The sequence below is a fragment of the Salvia splendens genome, chromosome 14, assembly GCF_004379255.2.
Source record: "Salvia splendens isolate huo1 chromosome 14, SspV2, whole genome shotgun sequence".
Lineage (NCBI taxonomy): Eukaryota > Viridiplantae > Streptophyta > Magnoliopsida > Lamiales > Lamiaceae > Salvia > Salvia splendens.
The window spans coordinates 3,007,924-3,031,548 of NC_056045.1; the positions used below are offsets into that span (position 1 = coordinate 3,007,924).

The 23,625-nt window shown below is 35.0% G+C and overlaps 4 protein-coding genes and 1 pseudogene across 4 annotated transcripts; 2 read left to right on the forward strand and 3 right to left on the reverse strand.

Moving 5' to 3' along the window:
• The first annotated feature begins 1,111 nt into the window (after window positions 1-1,111).
• On the forward strand, window positions 1,112-4,966 carry LOC121765721 (annotated as a pseudogene).
• LOC121765720 lies at window positions 4,554-5,691 on the reverse strand. Its single transcript, XM_042161932.1, has 3 exons — window positions 5,248-5,691; window positions 4,999-5,136; window positions 4,554-4,914 (listed from the first exon to the last, which is right to left on the reverse strand). The coding sequence occupies exons 1-3, from the start codon at window positions 5,617-5,619 to the stop codon at window positions 4,864-4,866; spliced, it is 561 nt and encodes a 186-aa protein (XP_042017866.1). The 5' UTR covers window positions 5,620-5,691; the 3' UTR covers window positions 4,554-4,863.
• Window positions 5,692-11,447: 5,756 nt separating this feature from the next.
• On the forward strand, window positions 11,448-13,450 carry LOC121766009 (probable polygalacturonase). Its single transcript, XM_042162340.1, has 5 exons — window positions 11,448-11,904; window positions 12,029-12,149; window positions 12,230-12,404; window positions 12,496-12,566; window positions 12,647-13,450. Exons 1-5 carry the CDS (start codon window positions 11,587-11,589, stop codon window positions 13,354-13,356), a joined length of 1,395 nt encoding a protein of 464 aa, XP_042018274.1. The 5' UTR covers window positions 11,448-11,586; the 3' UTR covers window positions 13,357-13,450.
• LOC121766010 (mitogen-activated protein kinase homolog MMK2-like) lies at window positions 13,420-17,886 on the reverse strand. Its single transcript, XM_042162341.1, has 6 exons — window positions 17,552-17,886; window positions 16,335-16,464; window positions 15,691-15,828; window positions 15,201-15,533; window positions 14,488-14,671; window positions 13,420-13,835 (listed from the first exon to the last, which is right to left on the reverse strand). The coding sequence occupies exons 1-6, from the start codon at window positions 17,725-17,727 to the stop codon at window positions 13,663-13,665; spliced, it is 1,134 nt and encodes a 377-aa protein (XP_042018275.1). The 5' UTR covers window positions 17,728-17,886; the 3' UTR covers window positions 13,420-13,662.
• A 348-nt stretch (window positions 17,887-18,234) lies between these two features.
• LOC121765678 (probable serine/threonine-protein kinase At1g01540) lies at window positions 18,235-21,127 on the reverse strand. The gene is made up of 8 exons (XM_042161886.1): window positions 20,642-21,127; window positions 19,991-20,301; window positions 19,640-19,744; window positions 19,427-19,549; window positions 19,178-19,348; window positions 18,964-19,093; window positions 18,654-18,863; window positions 18,235-18,569 (listed from the first exon to the last, which is right to left on the reverse strand). The coding sequence occupies exons 1-8, from the start codon at window positions 20,918-20,920 to the stop codon at window positions 18,414-18,416; spliced, it is 1,485 nt and encodes a 494-aa protein (XP_042017820.1). The 5' UTR covers window positions 20,921-21,127; the 3' UTR covers window positions 18,235-18,413.
• Between the last annotated feature and the right edge of the window lie 2,498 nt (window positions 21,128-23,625).

Sequence of the window (23,625 nt, forward strand, 5' to 3'; positions counted from 1 at the left end):
ATACTTCTTTGACAACAACTCTAAAAATACCCTTCAAAGACTTTTACTACAAATAGCTTGCTTAGTAGCATTATTTGCAACGTGCTTAGGTATTGAGAATCTGAGATCTACTCCTTTTGTGTGTTTGATTCTATTGCTAGATTTGCAAATATTTTTTTTTTGCTAAATTCATCACGTGGAATACATGAAGTATATCATTAGATTCATACAGTCTTACAATTGAAGCAACACGCAGCCAGTAAAAATGACACACAATACGTTCTATCGTTTGTTATCAATTTATTTTACAATTTCTTCTACATTATGATATACTACTATATGATCCAAACAAACAAGGTTATTTGATGTAGTATTTCAACAAATAATACAAACAACTCAATAAAAGGTAATGGCATCGATGCCACGTGAGAGCATTGGTTAATGGGGACCGATCTCCTGTGCCCATGATCGCATCCCCCTCCCCCTGATTGGCGGCCCCTCTCACTCACCCTAAATGGCTGTTCCAACGGCCATGACCGATCACCATAGGGCTATGATCGGTCCACCAACCAAATTAATTTTTTTTAATCCCATACCCTATTATTTATATTGATCGCTTTCATTCTCACTATATACTTCTTTTTATTTCTCTAGACAATGAATTCTGACAATTCTTCGCATAATTCCGACGATGGAAACCAATATACTAGTGGAGCCCAATTTTTCGCTTGAAACGAATTTTACTTTACCATTTTTTTTCTAATTCTCTCTTATGTTACTAATTTCTCAAGAAAATCCATGCATCTACAAATAAGATCATTTTTTGTGGACGATGGGAGTATCATTGAACTCATTGGTTTCTATGTCCACATATAATAAATACCATGAGTGCCATATTAGGCGAACAATGTCAAACTTAATAATTTTTTCAACTAAATTTTTATAATGACATAATTGACCAAGTTTCATTATTTTTTCACATGTTAGCTAACCATTATGATATCGTGCATCCGATACAATTTACATGGATAGTTATCATGTAATAATGTTACACACCGTGTTGGAGCACTATACAACAATGTAAAATGTTACACGTTGCGATAGCACCTTGTCGTCGTTAAACTTTCCTTGGAAAGCTTGTAAATAAAAGTAATAATTTTCCTGAAATTTAGGTCTCCAAAATTGAGATAAGATCGAAAAATATAGGCAGAATTTTTTAAAAGAGAAACAGAAGCTGTTTAAAATAACGAGCAATAGAAGAGTGACACCTCAACCTGCCTAAATATAACTACTATCACCCATCCTCCGACACGTGTTCGGTTCAGATCTGTTCCCTCTTCTCCCCAACACAAAGTCGGTTATTTTCCATAAACCCGTCGCTTTCCATTTCTTCCCTAACCACAAAACCCAATTTCTATTTTCGCGAACCCAAATTCAATCCGATTTCCCCAAACAAAGATTGGACTTCTCCTTCTATGTTCTACACGCTACTCACATCTTCTTACCTTTGCTGATTCATTAGTTTGATTCCGCGTCTCTGGATTGGAGGAGCTGAATTTGAAGTGTTTGATCATACATGGTGTCGGTGTACCGGAGTCCACCGCCGGATCAGGATTTTTTGCATTTTCGAAGTTTTTACATGAGCGGCGATCCCTCGAAAATGCCGGCGGCGGATGGAGGTAAAGGTATTCTGCTTCCGATGGCACCGGAAGCGAATGCGGCCGATGATGCGAATAAGAAGATCCGGAAGCCTTACACGATCACGAAATCTAGAGAGAGCTGGAGTGAGCAGGAGCATGATAAATTTCTCGAAGCGCTTCAGCTGTAAGTGTTCTGTCCCTGTATAATTTGATTTGTCATAGATACTTTGGCCAGCTGATAGCAATGGCGAAAATTGATTGCTTATCTGCTGTAGTGAGGATAATGATGCTTAGTAAGGAAATTTTGTTTGATTTTTTAGCTGATAATGTTTTATTTTGAAATTATTGCGGTTCAATTGTTGTCTATTTTCTTAAATTGTGATTGTCGAAGATCATTTGAAGCTAGACTGAGGATGAATTGGGAAATGAGATTTTGACAATCGAATTTTTGCTATCGTTGTTGATTTGGTGCTATTACTTGTTTTCTGATTTTTACTTTCTTCAATTTTAGATTTGATCGTGACTGGAAAAAGATTGAAGCATTTATTGGGTCAAAGACAGTTATCCAGGTTATTTACTTTTTTACATTGTAGATGATGTGATGCTGGAAGCAGTAACTATAGTTGTAATTTAGAATGCTTTAAGAATCTAGGTAATCTCTTAAATTCATTGTGGAGGTGATGAAATAACCATTCTGACCTAGTTATAATATGTCTATTTTAACAGAGTCAGGATGTGTGGAATATTTTGTGTCATGGTAGATATGGTCAATTTGAGCAAGTTCCTGGATGAGGCATGTGGTTCATCCCTTCAGTTTATACAAAGATAAATGATTTATTTTATATGTATCTTCTACTTGGGTTCATTTTTGTAATGTTATTTATCTGTTTCTGTTATAAGCTGTGTGGATTGCTTTCTTTGCTCCCATTTCTCTTTTTCCTCTTAGTTGGTAAGGTTTCTCTTTATATCTGCCAACTGTTATATTTAGTTCATCAGGTTCTGAATTTTGTTCCACGGATAATTGATTATTTTTAGTCATTGTATATAACTTACGCTCCATTGTGTGATGCATAGGAGACTCCTTTGAAAAGGGAGGTTGTGCCCGTTGCTTTGTTTCCTGAAACTGAGCAAAGGTCATCTTGCAGATACGCAGCCATGCTCAGAAGTATTTTCTAAAAGTCTAGAAGAATGGTACAAGCGAGCATGTACCTCCTCCACGTCCAAAGAGAAAAGCTGCTCATCCTTATCCACAGAAGGCCTCGAAAAATGGTTGGCTGCCTGCGATCTTTCATTTTTTCTTTTGTTTTCTGTCCGAGTATATGCATTGACATTCTATTTTTTTTTCTTTCGTCCTGTGTAGTTGTACCTCGAACCGCAGGTCTTCCTATGTAATCTTCAGTTGCTCAAGTGGAGACCGGATATGCTGTAAGACGCGATCCGTTTTCAGTTCCCAGTAATCCTATCAGCAGTTCACCGTTGTCTTCTTGGAGTTACAATGTTGTACCGGCAGGATGTTTGGCAAATGCTGACCTGACCTGACATTTGTTTTGAGATGTCACTGATGAATTTTCTTAGTGTTTTAGACGATGTTGGATTAGCTAGTGTTGCCAATAATTATAGCAGTAGCAGCAATGATAGCACTCCACGTGTATGGAAATCTAATGAGATGGATCATGAAGTAAAAGTGAAGCAATGCAACACAACAAAAGGTTTGTTCCCTACCATCTTTAGTTTTATTTGTTAGTTTAAGATTTTAGTTCTGCGGCATGAAGGTCAGACAAATGCAGCGTTATTATTTTTTGGTAGATGGATGAATGGCTATGCATCAATATTTTAACCATAGAATTATCTATTTTCTGACTGTGTTGATGGCATAAATAAAACTTATCACTAGCTTTTTATTTGTGCAGATATGCCAGATTTTGCTCAAGTTTATGGTTTCATTGGTAGTGTCTTTGATCCTACTGCAACTGATCACTTGCAAAGACTAAGGAAAATGGAGCCTATAAATGTTGAGACGGTGGGTTGAACCTGTCTGTGACTGAATAAGTACCTTGGACATAGCCTTTCTCTACTAATTTGAATGTTCAAGTGGTTATCGATTACATTTACTGTAAAAAAAAATTCAGTTAACTAGGCGTGCATCCACACTCTGATCCACTCAGATACATAATTTAACAACTGTTAGTCTTGCAGGTGCTCATGTTGATGAAGAACCTCTGTGTCAATTTGGCGACCCCTGAATTTGAGGATCATGTGAGTGTGGTGTTCTCTATTTTGTTTCATATTTTTCAGTGTTGTGTTGGTAACCCACAATGATCAGGTGCTCATGGGACTAGTTTTTCCTCACTCTCGATATGCATACTAGTACATCGTATGTGTTGGTAACCCACAATGATCTGGTAGCTTAGTCTGAATGATGTCTTCTAGTCTCATATATTGACTGCCAATTCGTGGTTTTGTTTACATGTCCTTAACCATTGCACACCTTGATTTTTGACAGAGAAAGTTGCTCTCTTCATATAAAGTGGCAACCGAAAATGTCAGTGTTGGGAATGAAATCCGGTCTGCATAGAGTCCTTGAAGCACTGACATTTTCATTCCCAGCACTGACATTTTCATTCCGCTTTTTAGGTGCTTGGTGCAGAATTCGGTGTACCGCTTTTTAGTCCCAAGCTGTGCAACAGTATATGTAGGAGAGTGGTTTCTTCACAGTTACTTAAAACAGATTTGTCAAGTGAGTATCATGAAGCTATGCAGGACTTAAGAGGCAGGTTGCTTTATGTTTGTTCTGAGTACCAAGCATCAGGAAGGCTTCTTAACCAGAAAATTCTCATATGAAATCACCAAAACCCAAGTAGAACGAATACAAGACACAAAAACAAAAGTTATAAATAGAAGAAGAGGTCGATGAGAAGAAAACAAGAAAGGGAAGAGTCCAAATACTGGTAATAATTAGAATTGTTCAAACATTAAATATGAAAACATAAACAGAGTGGCAAGAACTTGTTAAAACAAGACATATCACATAGTAGTGTATCTAATATTAGGAGGAGGATACCAAAAAGAAGAAATGGAACATTCAAACCACCTCGGGTTTGATCCTCCACTCCTTAAGCTCCCAAGGGGCATCAATGGGATGGTAGACAATTGCTTGGATAGTGATAGTATTAGTATTAGTATTAGTATTAGTATTAGTAGCAGCTTTCACAGCCAGCGTCAAAAACGACAGATCAAAGATGGGCTACGACATGACAGCCTTGACAACTTGTACAAGCTCGAAAGCTTTGCTTTCCTGCAATTTCAACATTAGTGTTTCAATCATAAACATGATCTCAATCATTAAATACTCTTACTAGCCCATATATGTATGGCATACCAAGTCAACATTGATTTCATCAATCGCAAGGTTTGCTTGCGCATACAAATAATCACGGCGAGATTCAGTGATAGGAAGGTGGATGAAATCCCAGCCCACATCTAGCCAACGAGGAAGCTTCACATCCACATCAAATCCCTAATACAGTATTTCATACCAATTACTCAAAACTAAATTAAACAGTATTACAATTAGAATGATAATATTTGGCTTGGATTGGATTGGATTGGATTGGATGGACGGACTTACACCGCTATTGCGGACTTGATTGATGTATTCAAGAACTGGCCCCTTGTCGAATGGAAGACTTCTTTTCACCTCCTCTTTCATATCATAATCTTCATCACTGTCGCAATAATCTCTCATAAGATCGAAATCTTCATTTTCGAAGATCATCTTATTTTTGAAACGAAGCAGTAGATCATCGAAATCTGTGAATTCCGATACCATCCGCGATTTCTTTGCCTTCGCCTTCGCCTTCGCCTTTGCCATGGCGGCATCGATTTCCTGAATCTCATTACCTCTTTTTCTTTTACCACACAAATCTAAATCAGATGCTGTTTCCCCAATCGAGAAATTAGGGGATTGCACAGAAGTTGTTTCGAAATTAGGGTTTCCCATTGAAGATGATACGATTTCACGACACCCCTCCGTTTTTCTCTCCGTTAAATAAATACACTCTTCTCTCTCTAATATAGAAATGGGCTGAATGATGGGCCACCGACTCCCTTTAATCAATAAATACCAAACTCCTACGTTATTTTCTGAAATACAATATTTAGTGATTTCAATCGGACTAATCCATTCAGATCCAGCCCAACTTATTTGGATTGCCGACCTATTTGGAATTATTAATTTTTCAGGTTAACTTTAATCCACCGAGTTTCGGAAAAGTGTTCGAAAACACACTCATATAATTAAAATTTTCCGCTGTAAATTGGACCTAAATTTAGATGTTTTTCTATACTTAGAATCACATAATACCTTTAAATGCTCATTACTTTCATCAATAATAGTGGGAGATGAGTCTTACATTTTGACCTACTATAATAGTATAAACAAAAATAAATTAAAATTAGAGGAATCAATATGAATTGAAGCTTGTGTTCGAGTCATTATTTTGACATTATTCATAATCATTGTTATCACGATAAATATATTACTTCCTCCGTCCCATAAAAATATATGTACATTCTATTTCTGTCTATCCCATAAAAATATTGCCAATTCCATTTATGGAAAGTTATACCCAAATCATTATTCATATAGTACATTTAAAGCTTATATCATTATGACTCACTATTACAACTCATTAAACACAAATAATATGTGGGCCCCACTCTCCACTAACATATTTTAACTATCATTCTCTCTCTTACTAGGTGGTGATAAAGTGCAAACTTATATACTGTATAAATTTCAAACTTTTCAACACAGTGTCAACACAATGTAAAATTTCAAGATTTTGATGTCAATACAATGTTAACACAATATCAACACAATGTCAATATGGTGTCAACCGTTGACATTGTGCTGATATTTTCTGTTGCTATTATTTTGTAATCTGTTAGACATTTTTTAATGGTTCAGATCATAGTTTGACGTTTGTACAATATATAGAATTTACATTTGATTACATTCTTTTTTTTTACTTTATCAATTTTAGATTATTTTTTATATTATTTTAAATATTCATATTTTTATGAAACTGAGGAAGTAAAATTTTAATGGTTAATTATCAGTGTTATCTTATTGACGGCGGGGAAGCCATATGAAGTTGAGGAGTGATATTCACTGAATAAATTTATATAGATGAATTTCATATATGTTACTTTAGCAATGAGCTAGCTCTGCCCCTGCTAACGGTGACGAATGATGGAAAAGTGGATTGTTGTAAAACTTAAAAGTTAGCAGTGTAGTATATCATCTACTCCCTCCGTTGTAAGGAAAATGATTCCTTCCTTGGGCGGCATGGGATTTTATGCACTTTTATTTTGTGAATTAGGTGGAGTGAGTACAGAAAAAAAAAATAGGTGGAGGGAGTAAAGTAAGAGAGAATGAATAAAATAGAGATAAAGAGGTTTCTACTTTTAGTAATGGGTCATCTTGATTGGGACAAACTAAAAAGGAAAGTGGGTCATCTTAGGTGGGACGTAGGGAGTATAACGGATGATGGAAAAGTGGATTGTTGTAAAACTTAAAAGTTAGCAGTGTAGTATATCATCTACTCCCTCGTTGTAAGGAAAATGATCCCTTCCTTGGGCGGCACGGGATTTTATGCACTTTTATTTTGTGAATTAGGTGGAGGGAGTACAGAAAAAAAAAATTAGGTGGAGGGAGTACAGAAAAAAAAAATTAGGTGGAGGGAGTAAAGTAAGAGAGAAGGAATAAAATAGAGATAAAGAGGTTTCTACTTTTAGTAATTAGTCATCTTGGTTGGGACAAACTAAAAAGGAAAGTGGGTCATCTTAGGTGGGACGGAGGGAGTATAACGGATGATGGAAAAGTGGATTGTTGTAAAACTTAAAAGTTGGTAGTGTAGTATATCATGTATAAGGATGTGAAATGAAGATTGGAGAAGACTATTAAAAGATGACCCATGAAATTAAAAAATACAAGAAAAACTCAACAAATTAGTTATTTTTTATTTAAAAATTACAACCTTTTGGGTCAACCCGCTTAACCTTAAGCCGTTTAGCCCGTTTTATGAATTCGCGTTGTGATTTACTTCACAATTTCTAGCTCTAATAATAAATTATCAATTTTTCGCAAACATTTAATTTCACCCCACGTCAATTATTCAAAGCAGTCACGTCACATATTCAATAAAGTTGACCCAGTCAAAATTTCAACTCAAAATTAGGTCACGAAAAGTATCCAACAGCACATTCCACTCGACAATTAATCCACGGACCTCGCGACATTAAAAGCATTAAATGCAAGTGCTTTAGGGTTCGAAAATTAGGGTTCAAAAAGTGGGGCGTTATACTCCGTCCTACCGAAGATGACTCACTTTTCTTTTTTGGTTTGTCTCAACCAAGATGACCCATTACAGGAAATGGAAACACTTTTATATCTACTTTATTTTATCTATCTTACTTTATTCTCTCCACTTAACACACAAAATAAAGTTGCATAAAATCTCGTGCCGCTCAAGGACGGGGTCATTTTCCTTGGGACGGAGGGAGTACCAACTCAAGAAAACTTGGCTAGATAATATTAAACAAAAACGTAAATCCTACTACTATAATAGATGATATGATAATTAGAATTGGTAACTATTTTTAAGTAAAAAGTAATCTGTATAAGTGAAAATTTAATTCATTTTAAAATAAATTAATCTACTATACATCAAAAAGAAAAAAAATGAAAATTTGTTGAGTTTCATTCCAATATCCGATGCATATAAACCACAATTTTTATTCATGAATCTAACTAAATTTTACAATATTTAAATAAAAAAAATATTCAATATAAATAAGCCTATTATACAAAAAATAAAAAGAAAATTTCCAGTGTTGCGTTTAATTTGCAATAAGTTGTGACAGCACCAACCTTTTAACTACAAGTCTACAACCTTTATTGAATTTTCAGTTTGAATAGTTTAAAAGCATGAAAACAATGAAGTAAATTAATGTGATTAGTGTTCGTTTATTAATTTAGTAATACCACCCGACTTTTAGAATCTATGGAGTACATATGTATGATGTAAATAGACATAATGGATCAAATTAATGGGTAATAAGAGTACCATTTTATACTGAAATTATTATAGTGCACCTCACTTAAAAATATATAAGTTTAAATTAGACTTGCCATAGCTATTGAATCTTGGTGGCTCAAGTTACAAGTTTTTGCAACATCGATGGCCTAAACCTCGAAGAAACAATTAGATCTAATGAAAGTACTAAGTCTAAATTGTCTAATGCCCCATGGATGTCTTATTTCTTCATAAACAAGGAATAATTGCCAAAAACTCTTCCCAACACCCTTTGATGGATACATGGTGGGAATTAATAGCTCGATTTCATTTCCTTCTTTAAATTAGGTTTCCTTAAATTATTTTTGTAATTATTTGTTATACTTTATTCGTCCGCGATTGATTTCTTTTCTGCCGTTGTTACTTAATATCAGATTTACTTAGAAGTACTTGATGCATATGACTTATATTGTTGTAATGGCAATAGCATTAGCACTTTTAAGAGTTTCTATATGCTTATTTGTGCTAAATTTAGAGTAATAACATCTTGTAGCTTAATGGTATCAAGCCATTGTCAGAAATAGAGTCTCTCTCACAAATAATCTATTAGTAGAACCAATAGCACTCTTGAATGATACCATAAATATGGAAGAGGAAAAAAATGGTGTATCAATTGTTGTCATGGAACATAATTTCTTATGTAAAGATACCTTCGATAAATAAAGAAGTTGCCTAGTGGAAAAAAAAAACAAAATTGCTATATACATTAGCACTCGAACCTCAAAAATCAAAATGCATAGTAGACCTAAAACTTTGTCAACATACATTGATAAATTTCAACTTAGAATATAAATAAATACTATTAACTTATAGAAATATTCCGAAAATATTTTTATTCTAGACATTTACTAATCTTGATATAAAAACAATACCAATATATTTGTGAACGTACACCTATATCTTTTAATGCGTGAAGCTAAGGCAATGGAATCAAGAAGACATTCTTACTTAGAATTATCATGTATCATCGCAGTCATTCACTAGATAAGTGTGGATGTACTTATTTCTTTTCTTCATTAAATCAATTCTAATTACCTATTCATTTTTTTTCTTTTTAAGTGACGAAATAATAATCTAAGCTTACTTTTGAGCCACACGCATTTATTGACAATAAATTTTATTCTCATTCACATACAGTATATAAGTAGAATTTGTTAGTTATTTTAGACAAGATTCGTATAGTTCTTTTTAATTACCTACTACATTTAAAAATTTATTTATATTTTAATAAAATTTCTTGTTAAATAAGAAAAATACTTCACTTACCGAGGTAGTATTATAAATTTGCTCAATTTATCTTTTTCTAAATATTAATTTCGCTGATCTATTTGTAAAATTTTAGGTTGGTCTGTGGTGAGGCTGCACAGAATTTGCAGTATGGTGCGGCACATGCAATAGATGTCGGCAGTAATGGAAGTGGCGGCGGTCACGGATCATATGGAGGCGCCACTCCCAATATCAAAAGTGGGACCCTCTAACCTACTTTCCAACTGAAATTCCAAAAAAAAAATGTACTCCAAATTTTACAAATAAATTACCCACCCCAATCCTGGTTTTAAAAACTATCGAAAATTATCACTTATTTTTATTTTTTTCCTAAAAAATTGTCACATTTTATTTTTATCAATTTATAATAGACTTCACATTTAACTAACTCAATTTCAATCATATTTTATTATAAAATTAATATAGTAAAATATGACTCATCTTCTACTAATCTTTTCAATTCACCTCTATTACATTTCTTAAAACTCGTCCTAGGGTAAATGATGACAAAGTATTAGGGGGAGATAGAGTTAGTGAAATATATACTCTATTTATCAAATATAGTACTCCATCCTTCACATTCATGATGATTATATATATTTTTTTTTGTCCCAATTAAGATGACCACTTTCTATTTTTGGAATAAATCTTGTTTCTCTCTATTTTACTCCACTCAATAATTTCACTTAAAATCTCATTGCACTCAAGAATGAGATCATTTTGAATGGAAAAGAGAGTAAAAGTGAAATGGGATCATTAATGGAACCAGATGTAAATGATGAATGTACAGTTAATATGGACCAGATGGAGTAGTCTTCATAGTGTGCTGATACGAGTTTAATTTAAAATTGGTAAAAAAAACAGATATAAAAAAAATTGGCTGAAGCGTTATTAATAATAGTAACACATCATATTGAAAAAAAATAGTTATCATAAATAGATATCAATTATTTTTTATAAATGATCAAAAATAGAAAAATAAAATTATTTTTCAAAGCAGTATATAATGGATTTAGAGTAATACTCCTAGGAAATTTATCAAGAAAGACTACTATTGTGTTGTGCGTGTGATGTCTATACGGTGAGATTGAAATTGTGTGTTCCTAGGAAATTCTACTATAAAAAGTGTAAATGTATTGCATAAATTTTGTTTTTAAATTCAGTTTACATCTTGGTAAAAAAATACACAAATTTTTATTTATTCGGAATTTAGCATAAAATTTAATTTTTAGCCAACAGGATTGAGTACAGAATTTTTACTAGCCTTTCACAAAAATTGGCGAATTCAACTGCGCGCATACTTCAACATCAATAGATTGATTTAATACATACACATAGTCGACTAAAAATCAAATGAATGATGATGATTATATTCATCTATAAATGTGCTTACTTCACTTCGATCTTCAACGCCACTTAAAAAGTAACACACTCCATTACCTCTTTGTCACCTTCTTATTTCTTAACATGCTTTTTTTCACATACATTGATTGTATTGTGGTAAAATCTCTTTAAAATGATGATTAATCATGAGTGTAGGTAATTAATTGGTGATTAAGATAATGAATGTGATGGTGGTGGTTGTGGTGGTGCTGATGATATTTGCAACCGGAGACGGAAGGATTGCAGAGTCAGTTGAGTTTTCAGCAATAAGTTGCAGAGGTCACACCGCATCGATTCTGGATTTCGGAGGGGTCGGCAACGGGAAGACGCTCAACACGGCGGCTTTCCAGAGAGCCGTGAACGAGTTGAGTAAGTATGCATCGGATGGTGGGGCACAGCTGTTCGTCCCTGCAGGTAAATGGCTCACCGGAAGCTTCAATCTCACCAGCCATTTCACTCTCTATCTCCAAAGACACGCAATTCTCCTCGCTTCTCAGGTATCTATCTATCCATCTATCTATCCCATATACTCATTAAGCTTCTCAGTTTTCCACACACAACAACTAGGTTAATTAATAGCTTGGTTTGATAGCGCAACTGAGTTGGTAAGAGGTGTTTCAGGATATAAAGTCGTGGGGCGTGGTGGATCCGTTACCATCGTATGGACACGGAAGGGATGCAGCAGGAGGGAGGTATATCAGTCTTATTTTTGGAACAAATCTCACTGATGTTGTAATTACTGGTAAGAGTTCATGTTAGTGTGTGTGTGTGTGTGTGTTTATTGAAGGGTGAATGTGATTGTTGTTGTATATATATATTCAGGTGAGAATGGTACAATTGATGGTCAAGGTGGAGTTTGGTGGCAGCAATTTCACAAGAAAAAACTAAAATACACTAGACCTTATCTCATTGAAATCATGCATTCACAAAAAATCCAAATTTCAAATCTCACCTTTCTCAATTCTCCTTCATGGAATCTCCATCCTGTTTACTCTAGGTTCTCTCTCTCTCTCTCTCACACACACACACACACACACACAAACACACTATATGCATATAAGTAACTAAAAACCTTATGAAAACTGCAGTGATATAATAATTAAAGGTATCACAATCCTAGCTCCAGTAACTTCCCCAAATACGGATGGGATCAATCCAGGTATGTGAATGTCACTTTCTTCAACCAACCAAAATTCTCCCTAAAACATCAAAACCAGTGATGAATCCATTGCTCAACAGATTCTTGCACAAATACGAGAATAGAGGACGCCTACATCGTCTCCGGGGACGACTGCATAGCAGTCAAAAGCGGCTGGGACGAATACGGTATAAAATACGGTATGCCTACAAAACAGCTGATCATCAGGCACCTCACTTGCGTTTCGCCTTACAGCGCTGCCATAGCGCTAGGCAGTGAAATGTCGGGTGGGATAGAGGACGTTAGAGCTGAGGACATAATGGCGGTCAACACTGAATCGGGTGTCCGGATAAAAACGGCGGTCGGGAGAGGAGGGTATGTGAGGGATGTATACGTGAAGGGCATGAGTCTGCACACCATGAAATGGGTGTTCTGGATGACGGGGAACTACGGATCTCACGCTGATAGTCACTATGATCCTAACGATTTACCAGAGATCAAGGGGATCAACTACAGGGACGTGGTGGCGGAGAATGTGACAATGGCTGCAAGGCTCGAGGGAATAGCTGGTGATCCCTTCACCGGAATCTGCATGGCCAATGTCACGATTGGGATGGCAAAGAAGGCCAAGAAGTATCCGTGGACATGCAGTGAGATCAAGGGGGTCACGAGTAGGGTGGTGCCTCAACCGTGTAGTCTGCTGCCCGATAAGGGACAAGACAAATGGGTCACGTGTGACTTCCCGACGGATACTTTACCTATCGATGATCTAAAACTACAGAAATGCTCCTATGTGAAGAACTACTTGTAATAGCCTAGTTCTTGAACTCAATGCATATGCATTATGATGATGTTATTCATATGAAACATTTCATACAGAAACGAGGAATCTTGAATTTATCTCATTCAGAAAATTACAGAAGACATCAAATTGTAGTTGGTGGTACGTTTATGTTACTTCAGCACAGCTGTAAAAACATTCACGCGAAGGACAAAACAGGCAAATAACATGCTATGACCTAAAAGGAGTCCTTTTTATGCCGATATATCTCCATCTAGAGGATATTTGTGAGATATACAGATTCTACAAACATGAGAGCACGCATAATAACATATTTCAATGAGTTGGATCAGGATTGAATCTTACGGATTCCCTCCATATGAGTTCCTTGATGTGCTCTTCAGTAACTGATGGCTGCTCAAAGTCGAAGGAAAAGGGCTGAGGGCAAACAGGTTCCTCGTTGATATTATGAAGGGGTGCTACGTATGGATGACAGAGAGCCTCATTAACTGCAAGCGATCAAGAAAATATGAGCATTAAAGAAAAGAGTCGGGATGATCCGATTAAACAAAAACAAGAGTAGGCATAGAATACATAATTTAAGTTATACAGGTTTAATGATCCATTATTCAACTTAAAGAAGTACTTGGCTTTTATGTGAGGGTAACAAAAACAACCCACTTTCAGTTAAATTATCTACTAAGAGAGTTTCATAGTTGATGACTATTATCTCGATAAAAAATCGAGCTTTTAAATTGCATTCAAGCATTGCCAAAACGGGAGATACAGAACACACATTTCAGGCGAGTCTTTAAGTTGGCACCATCTCATACTTCAATTCAATGATACCATAGTAACAGAGGAACAGGAACCGGAATCACGGATCATGATTTATGAGCAAGATTTTCGACAAAACTGCTACGCTGCTAGTCCTAGGTGAGGGTTTCTTTAGATTACACAACAATTTTTTGAAACTGAGAAGAATATGACATTCTGATGATTTGAAGCCTCTAGAAAGTTCTCAGCTTCACAACTATAAATGTATCTTTCGATGAAGGAAATAAAGCTATGATAAACTTCATTGGAGAATTCAGGTATCATAACATATTTAGATAGACAAGGGTTACATAACGATACTTCTACTGAAATAGGGAACTTTACCTGTAATGCGCCTGCTTGGGTCAAACACAAGCATTTTCTCTAATAAATCCAGAGCTCCAGGATCACTATTCGAAAATCTAGCAGAAAATTGTTGCTTTGGGTACTGTGGGAGCTGCCTAACATATCTTCGGGCATTGTTGCTTCTAAGAAACCCAAGACTGTCATCATCTGGAGAGCCAATTAGCTTCACAAAAAGAAGACAGACGACACAGCGTCAGTATTTAAACAGACACTGAGAACTTAAAAATAGAGAATACAGAGTAAGAGTTTAATTGATAATTAAAATGCATGAGAATGGGATATCAAGGTTGCAATTTCTAAAATCATATTCGATCTTGTTATATACTACTGCAGAGCCTTCCCAAACTACTGGAACACCACTATATCATCGTGCCCTTAATTGATTTATACTCAAACAAGAATATTTAGAATCATTCATGCTTATGCCACCAGAATTTGTAGATTCGAGCATAACCACCATATCAGCAGACAAAAATTGTCATGATACTCAGATCAGATTATGCTAATAAACGTACAGGGATATCTAATATCAAGAAAGCTTGATCACACAAATCGCACATGTAGTAATATTTTTATTTTTTTGTCCATATAAAGAAGGAATATTGATTTTCATGAATAACAACGAATATTGCACTATAAAAACATATTCAATTAAAATCTTATGTGTCTTTGGACTGTTTGAGCAAGAATACCTCTGTGATGAGTCTCAATTGGTGAACATAATCTTTTCCGGGAAATAGAGGTTGTCTTGTCATGATCTCACCGAGTATGCAACCTACGGACCAGATATCAATTGCAGCAGTGTATTCTGAACAATTCAGGAGCAGTTCTGGAGCTCGATACCAACGAGTGACAACATACTCCGTCATGAAATCAGTCTCAGATGTAGTCCTTGCGAGGCCAAAATCTCCAATTTTCAGATCACAATTAGCATTGAGGAGCAAATTACTTGGTTTAAGATCTCGATGCAAGACGTTTGCAGAATGGACATACTTAAGTCCCCGTAGGATTTGATAAAGGAAATACTGCAAGTTTTAAACGAGAATCAGTTGAGTTCCTAGTATATTGAAGTCAAGTTTGACAAATAAAATATAACGAAGGCATCAAGTGTTGTTAGTAGTGTATTTGTACAAGACAGAACAAAGTAGATCTCATCTATGAGACAAGAAAGCGAGGCCAAACCCGACAATGGTCGTCAGCTAATGGTTGGTTGGACCGGATAATCTGGTGAAGATCAGTGTCCATAAGTTCATAAACAATGTAGACATCGTTGAAGTTCTCCTTCTGTGGTGGCCGTATTATGTCTTTAATTGCGATCACCTGTTAAAGTAAGAAAATAAAAATATTTAGGGAACTGGCCCGAAAAACATTCACAAAGATGTGATGACTAGTTATATAAGTTGTAGAAATATGTCCCTGATTAAGTAATACTATCGCTTAAGTAAAAACTAATCGTTTCGGGGAGTGAGGTCTGTCAATTTTCCTGTTCACCTAGAGAGCTATAGAAATAATTCTCAATGTGCCACCTCCTCTTTTATCCATTTCGATCTTAGTCTGTTCTTTAGATTCAATATTGAAACTATTTTACATCTCGGTTAGATGATTCCAATATGATAATATGAGCATCATGAACAATTGAACCAATAAGACACGCAAAATTACAAATCTAAAGAACAAAAATGCACTTGAAATAAAGGGTCAAATTAAATCTTGAAAATATCATAATGGGAAGAACTAATGGCCGAAATCCACCGGAAAAATGAATCTCCTGATGCATACGAGAAAGAAGAGCTGACGGTCTACAGGGTTTAGGTGAAAATGCTCACATTATCATGATCCATGTGAAGTAGAAGTTTGATTTCTCGTAATGTCCTCTTTGCATCAATTCTGTTATCAAATGCATTGCCAATCTTCTTAATGGCGACTTCTTCACGTGTCTCGGAGTTCACAGCAGCACTGAAGCAAGTAAAAAAGATTCAATTCCCCTCAATCATTGATAAAATCAGATTATTTTTTGCAAACAGGATGATAAACTAACATTTTCAGATTCTAATTCTAAAACCAAATCTAAAATCGTGTTCGAAGCTTCTAGTTTAACAACAATATAAGCAATAATAGAGTCCCAAAATTATACAAATATCCACACAAAAATAAGCTGGAGAGAAACTCAAGAGCTATTGTGAAAAGAATCAATTCGCCACATGCCCGTTGGATATATAAGGAAAGGTTCAATGCGAATCCTGATACACTAAAAATGTGTATACAATCATAAACTAAAGTCTACAGAGTTAGAGCATCAGATTGCTCTGTAAGTCAATATGCTTTTTTGGGAAAAAACCATCATTCATTAGTTATTTACTCTTTGAAAAACCTAAGTTTCCACGCATGCCCATGTTCTACGTATGCATAATTATGCGAGTCGGATTATTTAATGATACTACCAGCTGCGCCTTTCGGTTACCCATTTCCAATCAAACTAAGTGCATCACGTTATAGCAAGCCCGATTATCCGAGAGAAAAGCTAGAGCTCCTCGTCATATAAATCTGATCAAGCTAAAATATACAAGCTCTCTAACGCCACCTAGAATGAGACAATAATAAATGTAGTACTTCCTATAACTTCAACATCGATGCATCAGTATTTTTACCTAGACCGAAGCCATTCAAATGCATTCGATTCACTTCAGCTAAAGCAAAAGGCACAAAAGCAACACCATACTCAACTCCATGAATTTTCTGCACTTCCTTTCTCTTACCCCCCTTCACATTTTCATCAATTCAAAACCCCACCAAGCAGAAAGCAACAAAGGCAACGCGAAATCGAACCAACAACGATCAAATTAACCAAAAACCCTACTTGATCAAATCACATTCAACAACAGAATAATCAACATTTCCTAGTCAACCATAGATGATGAGGTAAGTCAACAACCAAAATCAACCACAAAACCCAATCCTCAAGCAACAGAAAACCAAAATTCTCGTAGCAAATCAAATCAAGCAGCTCGATTTCAACAGAGAAGAAAATCGCCCCGATCATTACCAGACAATGCCGTACGCCCCGCGGCCGACGGGCCTGAGAGGGACATACTTTCTAGAAACTTCGAAGAGATTTCCGTACAAATTGTACTGCGTGTATCTTCCGCCATGTGTTGGCACGCCATGGAAACTGTTCCCACCGTGATCGCCCGCACTCGACTCCTTAGACATAGCCGACATAGCCAGCAGCACAAGGCGCGAGACCCTTTATAATCCGAAGGAAATATGAGAAGAATTGAAGCAACCCAGTTTGAAAGACTGGATTTTTTGCTAGGTTGCTGTATTTGAAGCTTTGGGGATTTGCTTTGCCTGTGAATTTTTAACTGGAATAACTTGAGATTACCCGTGAACAACTTTCAACCATATATTTCTACACTATAGTTGACTAGACTTGTTTTCCAACAATGAATATTAAATTATTCATGAGTCATGACCAAAAATACTAGTCAAAATTAAATGTAATCCAAAGGAGAAAATGTAGTGTATATTTTATACTATATTCATATTCATATAAAAGATTGAATATTCAATCTTTTACGAGTCATGGAAGCTTTGTACTTATATAGTGGTTGTCACCGATAATTTTTCATGTTGAGTTATTTACATGTTGCGATTTGAGTTAAAAATAATGACAAAGGAGTCATGAATGAATCAAAAGCTGGAAAATTGTGACAAGTAGGGAGTCCATAGGGAAGTATAATTTCATAAAATTGGATTCATTACAAAAATCAGTCATTTCGCAAGTGCTAGTCAACAATGCTTTAGGCACTAACTATAGAAAAAATGGTGATAGAGATATGTATGGAACTGAATTAAACGACATTAAATAATTTTTTTTCGTAAATAGAAAGCCACAAATCTGTGCACTATCTCCATCTAGTTGATGCGTGATGGTTGTTCATACTGCTATCTCCTTCACTAACATCAGGTGTACCTTCACTGCTTTGTTTGTTAGTCATCTCCGAGCCTCGATGACTTTCTCCGCGGTGGGAGCTCATAGAATCACGAGCAATCCGTTTCTCCTGAATTTTCAGGTGACGTTTTAGTAAACACGAAGCTCAAGATTAGGACAATGGACCATTCGTCCTATGCGTTTTGAGGCATACCTCATTAGACAACAAGTCCTCGGATTCGAGCATGTGTATTACATGGCCCATTTTTGGCCTCTTCTGGGCGTCGGGATCAACACATTTAAGGGCTATCAAGATTAGACGCTTGAGCGCTTTCGAAGCAGGCATTTCAGCCAATTTCGGATCCACTACCTCCTCCGACTTTCTGTTTCCAACCATCAGTTTCAGCCACTCGACCAGATTAACCTGTAATCATATACTCGTGAGCGTATGAAATAAAAGTCGTTTCAGATAAACAATAACCGCAAACACATGAGACGTTTCTTTGGATTTTACTAGGATTTACCTCTCCCTGTGGTCGGTTATAATCAACAGGAGTTCTTCCGGTAATAACCTCCATAATTAGTATCCCGAAGCTATAAATATCACTCTTCTCGTTCAGCATACCCGTGCAAGCATATTCCGGAGCAACGTATCTAGCAGGAGAATGAATATTATTAGTATTAAACTTCGAAAATCAGCTCAGCTAGACGTAGATATATCAGGACAAGTTTACGAACCCAAATGTTCCCATTACTCGAGTTGTCACATATGAGCTCTCCGAATTCAAGAGCTTAGCAAGCCCGAAATCTGACAGCTTTGGATACCATTGACGGTCGAGCAATATGTTGCTGGACTTGATATCACGGTGAACAACCTTTGGTTCAAGACCTTCGTGTAGATAAGCCAAGCTGCCACAGAGACGAGTTGAAGATTGTAAAAAACAAGGTGCACAATGCAAGAGATCATACTAATCTTACACCACATACCCTCTTGCAGTTCCTAAAATTATATTCACGCGGATATCCCATGTCAACGGGCTGACTTCCCCGACATCTCCATGAAGCCACTGGTCCAAATTTCCATTATCCACATATTCATAAACTAGCATCCTATATGAAAGAAAATGCGCATTAGAACAAAATGATGCTCAAATGTGTAAATCAAGCGCTGACTAGCGAAAACGGAGTAAGTAGTCATACCTATAAGCCCCTTCCACGCAGTAGCCATACAACCTAACAAGATTCTTGTGTCGGACTCGTCCTATTGCATCAACTTCTACCTTGAACTCCTTTTCGGCCTGACCCCTGTTTAATAATGGCTCACCATTGCTTAGCTGACAAGCAAAATGATATAATACATTCACATATGTAACATAAAACTTGTTAAATGCAGTTCCTAAATTACTAATGATGCAAATGAGCAAATGTTCCAACTCCGAGATGCATATGAAAATGAAGGACTACACTTTAAAAGCATATGGCAAGTTCTAAAATGAAAAAGTTATCCATAAGAACTGAAATTGTAGGAAGCAAAAAGAAGAAGAATCTCACTTGTTATTGAGCAAGTTCTTAATAGCAATCTTCGTATTATCAGACAATACACCGTAATAAACAATACCATATCCACCTTCCCCGATCACATTCTCATCTGCCAATCCATTCGAGGCTGCCTCGAGTTCCCTCAGAGTATACCACCTTCCCCATCCCAAATGAGACACCTCCGGCAACGACCCACTACCTCCACCAAACGACCACGTGTCGGCCCCACTCGTGGCCCTGCTCTCGCCACTCGATGCCCCCCTATCAGAAAACACCACCCTGTGCTCCACTTTCCCCATATCTATCTGTATCTCCGGAACAACCTAAAATATTAAATATTCTCAAATTAGTCTAGAGCAACATAAACAACAATTTGATGAATTACATTAATTCAAAACAATTACAACTGAATAGGTAAAGTAACTCACTTCATTATAACTTTTGGCAAAATCCATTACATATATGGCACAAAATAATAACACCATTTAAATTGAAAATTTGATTGACATGACTCAAATCGGAGTTGTTTCATGAAATAAATTGAGAAAAATTGGAACTTTCTTGATTCAATATTTTGTTTTGAAACCAAATTTGATTGATTTGAATTACTATCCTTGAAAATTAGAGTTAAAATTAAGAAATTGGATCTCGGAATGATTATACCTGAGGCCCAATTGGGCGGTGATCGGCGGCGGCGGAGACGATCTCCTTGATTTCCTTGGACACGACGGGAGTAATCTCGGCGGCGGCGGTGATCTTGCCCTTGCCCTTGGCGGTGATGCTGCGGCGGCGGGAAGCGGTGATGCAGAGAGATAATAGGAAGAGGATGAGCACAATGACGGCTCCGAGGACTATCCCTATGACGACCCAGAGGTGAAGGCCGAAGATCGAGGTCCTCTTCGACAGCTGCGTGTTCAGAAACGCCGCATCGAACACCGACATTTTTTAGTGCGTGTGTGTCTAGTGTGGGAGTAGTGAGAGCGGTGGAGGAACAGACATGCGAATTGTAAGTGGAGTGATTGGAGGCGGGAGCGAGGGAATTGATATCGGAAAGCCTCCCGCCGGTGAAGGTTATTCGCCGGCGAGCTGGTTTGTGTTTGTGTGAGAGAGAAAGAGAGAGAGGTGTACATGAAATGGGCGTCTGTCTGTCCGAACGAAAAAGTGCCCACTCATTTTACCATTTTTTTGTATTTATATTATTAAAATCTACAAGGAAAATTAAGTAATTGTATTAGTAATTATTTAACTCACATGATTTGAATAACTCGAATACTGGAGTAATAAATTTTACTGATAACATTTGAAAATGAAAGTATTAAATGAAGGTTATCATGTTGAAATTATATCTTTTACTAATGTTGAAAATAATACTCCTATTTGTTATATTGATTGAAACGATGTCGTTTTAAGCATAAAAAAGGATGTGTTTATATACTGATATGAGTATAAAATTGAGAAAAATTCAAAATGTTGAGTTTGTATTCCAGTTTTGGTATTTACCAACTTTTTTAATAAAAAAAGCAAATTAATTTGACATTTTTACTGAGTTTACTCGACTTATAACATTGCTATTTACTTCTATAAACCTAAAAAAATGAATATAATACTAAGAAATAGCACCAAATTTCAAAAATTGTTTGAATGAAGTAAAATGAGAAGAATGTTATAATTATATTCTCAATTTTTGAGATGGGATAATTTTCAGGGAATAAGAAGCAAGCTAAAGTGGGAGGAGAGTATACAAAAATAAAAATTGTTTTTCTTGTTTTTATTACTCCCTCCATCCCAACTAAGTTGAGTCAAAACTTTTGGCCATAGAGATTAAGAAATTATGTTAAAAAGTAGGAGATATGTAGATAAAGTAAAAGTAAGTGATGGAGTAAAATAAGAATGATTGAATGTTTTGTCTATAGTTAAAAAATGAAATGACTCAACTTAGTTAGGACATTCCAAAAAAGAATACGACTTAATTTAGTCGGGAAGAAGGGAGTAGTTCTTTTGGAAATATATATTTAATGTCTCTATGACATAATGCCCCTATGTTTTTTTGACATAAGAATAATTTATATATGACCTAGTATACCCTTAGTTCAAATAAGAGGAAATTAAATTAATAGTTGTGTAGTGTAACCGTTTCATTATTGAAAGGAAAGTCAAATGAAAGCAAATTAACTATTTTAATACTGGCTTTCAATAACTTTGGGGAATTATAATTAAGTCATTTAATAATTTTCATCAAAATTGCATAATATAAAAGTATTTGAATTGGCTTACCTCAAAATGGAGAATTTTTTTATATACAAACACTAATATAAATATTAGCTTTTCGATTGAATTTACTCATTTAATAGTCAATAGCGCAATTAATTATTCTATTATTAAATAATACTTAAAATTATAAATTATAAAAATGATTAGATGCATATATATTTAAGTTCTTAGTGTTATTTGTTACTAGGATTAAAAAATTATTAAAATTATAAGTCATAAAACGGCTACATATATGCATATACTTAATTTCTAAGTATTGTCATCCAACGAAATAGTAATAGTATTAGCATCAAATTATTGTAGTTTTATTTTTAAATAATTATTAAAATTAGTAAGTCATAAAAACGACTACTTGTATATATGCACTTCATTTCTAATTGTTATCATCCAACGAAATAGTAATAGTATTCACATCAAATTATTTTATTAGTAGTATTAAAAAATTATTAAAATTATAAGCCATAAAAACAGCTACATGTATAGATATACTTAATTTCTAAGTGTTATCATCCAACAAAATAATAATAATATTCGCATCAAATTATTGTAGTATTATTTTTAAATAATTATTAAAATTATAAGTCATAAAAACGACTACTTGTATATATGCACTTCATTTCTAATTGTTATCATCCAACGGAATAGTAGTAGTATTCACATCAAATTATTTTATTAGTAGTATTTAATAAATATTAAAATTCTAAGTCATAAAAATGACTACATGTGTATATATATGCACTTAATTTCTAATTATTATCATCCAACGAAATAGTAATAGTCATTCTCATCAAATTATTTTATTAGTATCAAATAATTATTACAATTCTAAATCATAAAAATGATTACATGTAGTATATACTATACATACTTAATTTGTTAGTGTTATCATTCAACGAAATAGTAATAGTCATTCACATCAATTATTTTTTTTCTATAAATAATGTTTAAAATTCTAAATTGTAAAATAGTAATAGTATACATATGTTATATACTTAATTTCTACTTGTTATCCTCTAATGAAAGGATAATAGTCATTTGCATCAAATTGTTTTATTAGTAATTATTAAAATTTGAAGTCATAAAAATGACTACATACATATGCATACTCAATTTCTTAGTATTATCGTCCAGCTAAATAGTAATAGTCATTCGAATCAAATTATATTATTATTTTTAAATAATTATTAAAATTCTAAGTCATAAACGTGTATATATGCACTTAATTTCTAATTGTTATCATTCAAATGAAATAGTATAAAAAAATTGAAATTTCTTAATTGTGAAACATGACTATTAAATTTCTATAGCTAAAACACATTATTTTGACACCATGTAACAATTTAATTCTAGTATACAAATTTAAATTGTTGTTCCCT

Excerpts from the sequence above, each read along its gene's own strand:
- LOC121765720 (XM_042161932.1), bottom strand. The coding sequence starts at position 5,619 with ATGGGAAACCCTAATTTCGAAACAACTTCTGTGCAATCCCCTAATTTC. Across the intron at positions 5,137-5,247 it reads ATCAAGTCCGCAATAGCGGT|GGATTTGATGTGGATGTGAA; the intron begins GTAAGTCCGTCC and ends ATACTGTATTAG. Across the intron at positions 4,915-4,998 it reads ATGAAATCAATGTTGACTTG|GAAAGCAAAGCTTTCGAGCT; the intron begins GTATGCCATACA and ends TTGAAATTGCAG.
- LOC121766009 (XM_042162340.1), top strand. The coding sequence starts at position 11,587 with ATGAATGTGATGGTGGTGGTTGTGGTGGTGCTGATGATATTTGCAACC. Across the intron at positions 12,150-12,229 it reads CACTGATGTTGTAATTACTG|GTGAGAATGGTACAATTGAT; the intron begins GTAAGAGTTCAT and ends ATATATATTCAG. Across the intron at positions 12,567-12,646 it reads TACGGATGGGATCAATCCAG|ATTCTTGCACAAATACGAGA; the intron begins GTATGTGAATGT and ends ATTGCTCAACAG.
- LOC121766010 (XM_042162341.1), bottom strand. The coding sequence starts at position 17,727 with ATGTCGGCTATGTCTAAGGAGTCGAGTGCGGGCGATCACGGTGGGAAC. Across the intron at positions 15,534-15,690 it reads TAGCTGACGACCATTGTCGG|TATTTCCTTTATCAAATCCT; the intron begins GTTTGGCCTCGC and ends TAAAACTTGCAG. Across the intron at positions 13,836-14,487 it reads CCCAAGCAGGCGCATTACAG|TTAATGAGGCTCTCTGTCAT; the intron begins GTAAAGTTCCCT and ends GATCGCTTGCAG.
- LOC121765678 (XM_042161886.1), bottom strand. The coding sequence starts at position 20,920 with ATGTCGGTGTTCGATGCGGCGTTTCTGAACACGCAGCTGTCGAAGAGG. Across the intron at positions 20,302-20,641 it reads ACCGCCCAATTGGGCCTCAG|GTTGTTCCGGAGATACAGAT; the intron begins GTATAATCATTC and ends TTAATATTTTAG. Across the intron at positions 19,550-19,639 it reads TGCGTGGAAGGGGCTTATAG|GATGCTAGTTTATGAATATG; the intron begins GTATGACTACTT and ends TCTTTCATATAG.